The sequence below is a fragment of the Asparagus officinalis genome, chromosome 8 (assembly GCF_001876935.1).
Source record: "Asparagus officinalis chromosome 8, Aspof.V1, whole genome shotgun sequence".
In the NCBI taxonomy this organism is placed as follows: Eukaryota; Viridiplantae; Streptophyta; class Magnoliopsida; order Asparagales; family Asparagaceae; genus Asparagus; species Asparagus officinalis.
This window is the reverse complement of record NC_033801.1, coordinates 103,655,683-103,658,804: the sequence shown is the minus strand read 5'-3', so window position 1 is coordinate 103,658,804 and position 3,122 is coordinate 103,655,683. Positions and strand designations below refer to the sequence as shown.

Below are 3,122 nucleotides of genomic sequence, written 5' to 3'. Positions count from 1 at the left end.
TCTAAAAACCAAGAAATGGAAATGGAAATGGTGAAAATCTCAAAACTCACAATTTCCTCCATTTCCATCCCTAAAACTCACCCACAACATCCAATAAAATATTATTTCCATCCAACAACTCATCCACATCATCTAATAAAATATGATTTTTATCTAACCACTCATCCATCACATCTAATAAAATATTATTTACATCTAATAAAATATTATTTTCATCTAACAACTCATCCATCACATCTAATAAAATATTATTTTCATCCAAACATCACTCAACTCATCTCTTCTCATCATTTCAAATCACTCACATCATCCAATAAAATATTATAACAATTCACCTCATCTCATTAACATTTCATTTCTTCATTTTCATCCCAAAAAGTTATGAAAACACTTTTCTTAATCTTTCTTCACATCACCCAATAATACAATGACAACTCATCTCATCTCATTTCATTTCTTATTTTTAAGAATGAACCGAACAAAAGAAAACAAGAAACTACAGGAAATAGGTTTCTTATAATTCGTTTCCTTATTTTTTTTCGTCAACCGAACACTCCAAAACTAGTTTTCTTAAAAAATCACAAACATCATCCAATAATAAGGTGACAACTAACATCATTTCAATTTTATTTCTTTGATTTCCTTCTTTTTTAGCCAACCAAACACTCCAAAAACAATTCTTCATTTTAATAGTTTTCCATTTCTATGATTTCACTCTTTTTTTTAGGCAAACGAACAGGCCCTTATTTGCAATGATCCAAAGGAGTAACTTTAAAATATATTAAATTTATGAGGGAGTAAAATCTAAAAACCTTAAAGAACAACTGGGCCAGCAACAGCACCAATAAAATGGGGGAAAAAAGACTCCTTTCTCTCTCCGCCACTCGCCAAAAAAACACAAACCAGATTCTCCACTCCCAAGCCTCAGAGCTGTGTCTCTCTCTCTCCCCCCTCCGATCCCCAAAACCCCTTTTAAAACCCATCCTCTCTCTCTTTCTCTCTCGCTCTCGATCTCTCGATGGCCAAAACCTCAATTGTCTCTCTCGTCATCCTCTTTCTCTCTCTAGCCTCCTCCGACGACTCCGTCCACTCACTCCTCCGCGATCACGGCCTCCCCGCGGGCCTCCTCCCCAAAACGGTCCACTCCTTCTCCCTCGAACCGTCCACAGGCCTCCTCGCGGTCCAGCTCCACGGCCCATGCATAGCCCAGTACGAGCGAAGCCCGGTCCGATTCGATCAGGAAATCAACGCCAACTTGACCTTTGGGAGCTTGAAGGGGGTCAAGGGCCTGACCCAGGAGGAGCTTTTTCTGTGGCTGCCGATCAAGGAGATTTTGGTGACGGATCCCAAGTCTGGGGTTATCTTGTTTGATATTGGGATGGCTCACAAGCAGCTCTCGGTCTCGATCTTTGAGAATCCGCCGGATTGTAAGGAGGATGGAGGTGAGATTTGATTCGGGTATTTTTTTTTTATTAGGGGGTTTGGTTGATTGAGTTTGGATGGCGGTAAGATTGGATTTTGATTGAGGGGTTTGGGTGATTGGGATGGATTTGATCTGGGTTTTGAGTTGATTAGGGGTTTCTGGTGGTTAGGATTGGTTCTTTTTTTTTCTAATATAGGGTTGTTGGATTAATTGAAGTTGATGGTGGCAAGGTCGGATTTTGATGGGCCGGTTTTATTTGCGGGATTGGATTTGATCTGGGTTATGAATTGAATTGATTTTGATCTTGTTGAAGTTTTGATTTTAGGGTTGATGGGTGATTTTAGACTGTAGATGTTGGAGATTGTCAATGCCGGAGTCTGGATTTGGGTCTTCTGTTTGGTGTCAACTTTGGGCTAGGTTTAATTTGATTAGGAGGTGAACTAATTTAGTCGGACTTTTTGTTGGACGCCACGGTTTGATTACGGTTTTACCTGAACTTTATTTTAGTTTGCATCTTTGAGATAATTTTATGATTAGATTTCTCATGTATTTGCTTCATTTGCTACCTTTTAGGTGGATTTTCATTTTTTTCACTTAATCGAGTCTTCTTCTTTAATTAATTTGAGAAGATTTTTAGCCTGAAGTAGGCATCCTTTTGCTTGTCTACGTGTGGTTGCGTTGGATGCATTCTCAACAAATTTGAACATGTTCTTTTCTTGGTTGAGAGTGAGGAATGTGATCCGAGCATAATCAAAGCTGGTCTTTTTTGAGTAAGATGGAAGTACCTTAGTTATATTTTTCGGTTAGATTATAACTTAGAAGTTCAATACGACTAAGGAACGAAACTCGTTTAAAAAAACTAAATTGCGGGATTGTACCTTGCAGTAGTAAGTTTTAATTAATCTCTATATTTCTAATTGGAAGTGGACTGTTTAACTCCTGTCATTATTAGTGTGGGTTCATTAAGCTGTGATCTTAACCATTTTGAATATTCATTAAGGAATTTCATTTTACGTGAGTTCGTTGAGCTTCTATGTTTCCTTGAGATGCTTTCTCGGTTTCTCTATTGCCAAGACAAGGCATTTATCATTTTTGTAGCAATTTATGTTCTCATTTGTACCACTTGTACTGTTGTAACTGACCGTATTGTATCATTTGTATCTCAGGACCTGAACTGAGAACCGCAGCTGGATTCCAGGAGCAAAGATAGAGAGCAAAAGGACTGATGCTCCACAATTTTCACGCTTTCCTCAAGTGTGCCCTTTTCTTTTATTTTCTTCTTATTATATTTTTAGTTCATATTAATGGGTAACTATGGTTTCTTATATAAATGTATGTCCATAAGAGCGTGTAAATTTTGTCTCTTCCGGCATAATATTAATATACGTCTATGGGTGATGGTGTTTGAAGTTTGTAGATCTTGGTTCTTCATTTGGAGTGGAGTGCTGTGTATGATGTGTTTGCTTTAACTTGAAGTTTCGGAGTAATGTACTTAAAATGAAAATATTGTTGCGTGTGCTTTTGAGTGGCAAGTTGTAGAATGTGGGTTTTGTTTGAATCCTTGCCAGGCTGTCACCGATCCTTGAATGTTAAAATTCTTGTAGCACTCTGGTCGTATTGCTAAGTCAGTGAAATTAGTGGTGGCTCCTCTGGATTATTGTATAAATAGTCTTTAATTTGTAGTTTTGTTGGATAATTA

At 37.7% G+C, this 3,122-nt stretch overlaps 1 protein-coding gene across 1 annotated transcript; it reads left to right on the top strand.

Annotated features, from left to right (window-relative positions):
* LOC109822580 lies at positions 882-2,898 on the top strand. Its single transcript, XM_020388795.1, has 2 exons — positions 882-1,442; positions 2,590-2,898. Exons 1-2 carry the CDS (start codon positions 1,019-1,021, stop codon positions 2,631-2,633), a joined length of 468 nt encoding a protein of 155 aa, XP_020244384.1. The 5' UTR covers positions 882-1,018; the 3' UTR covers positions 2,634-2,898.

Excerpts from the sequence above, each read along its gene's own strand:
- LOC109822580 (XM_020388795.1), top strand. The coding sequence starts at position 1,019 with ATGGCCAAAACCTCAATTGTCTCTCTCGTCATCCTCTTTCTCTCTCTA. Across the intron at positions 1,443-2,589 it reads GGATTGTAAGGAGGATGGAG|GACCTGAACTGAGAACCGCA; the intron begins GTGAGATTTGAT and ends TTTGTATCTCAG.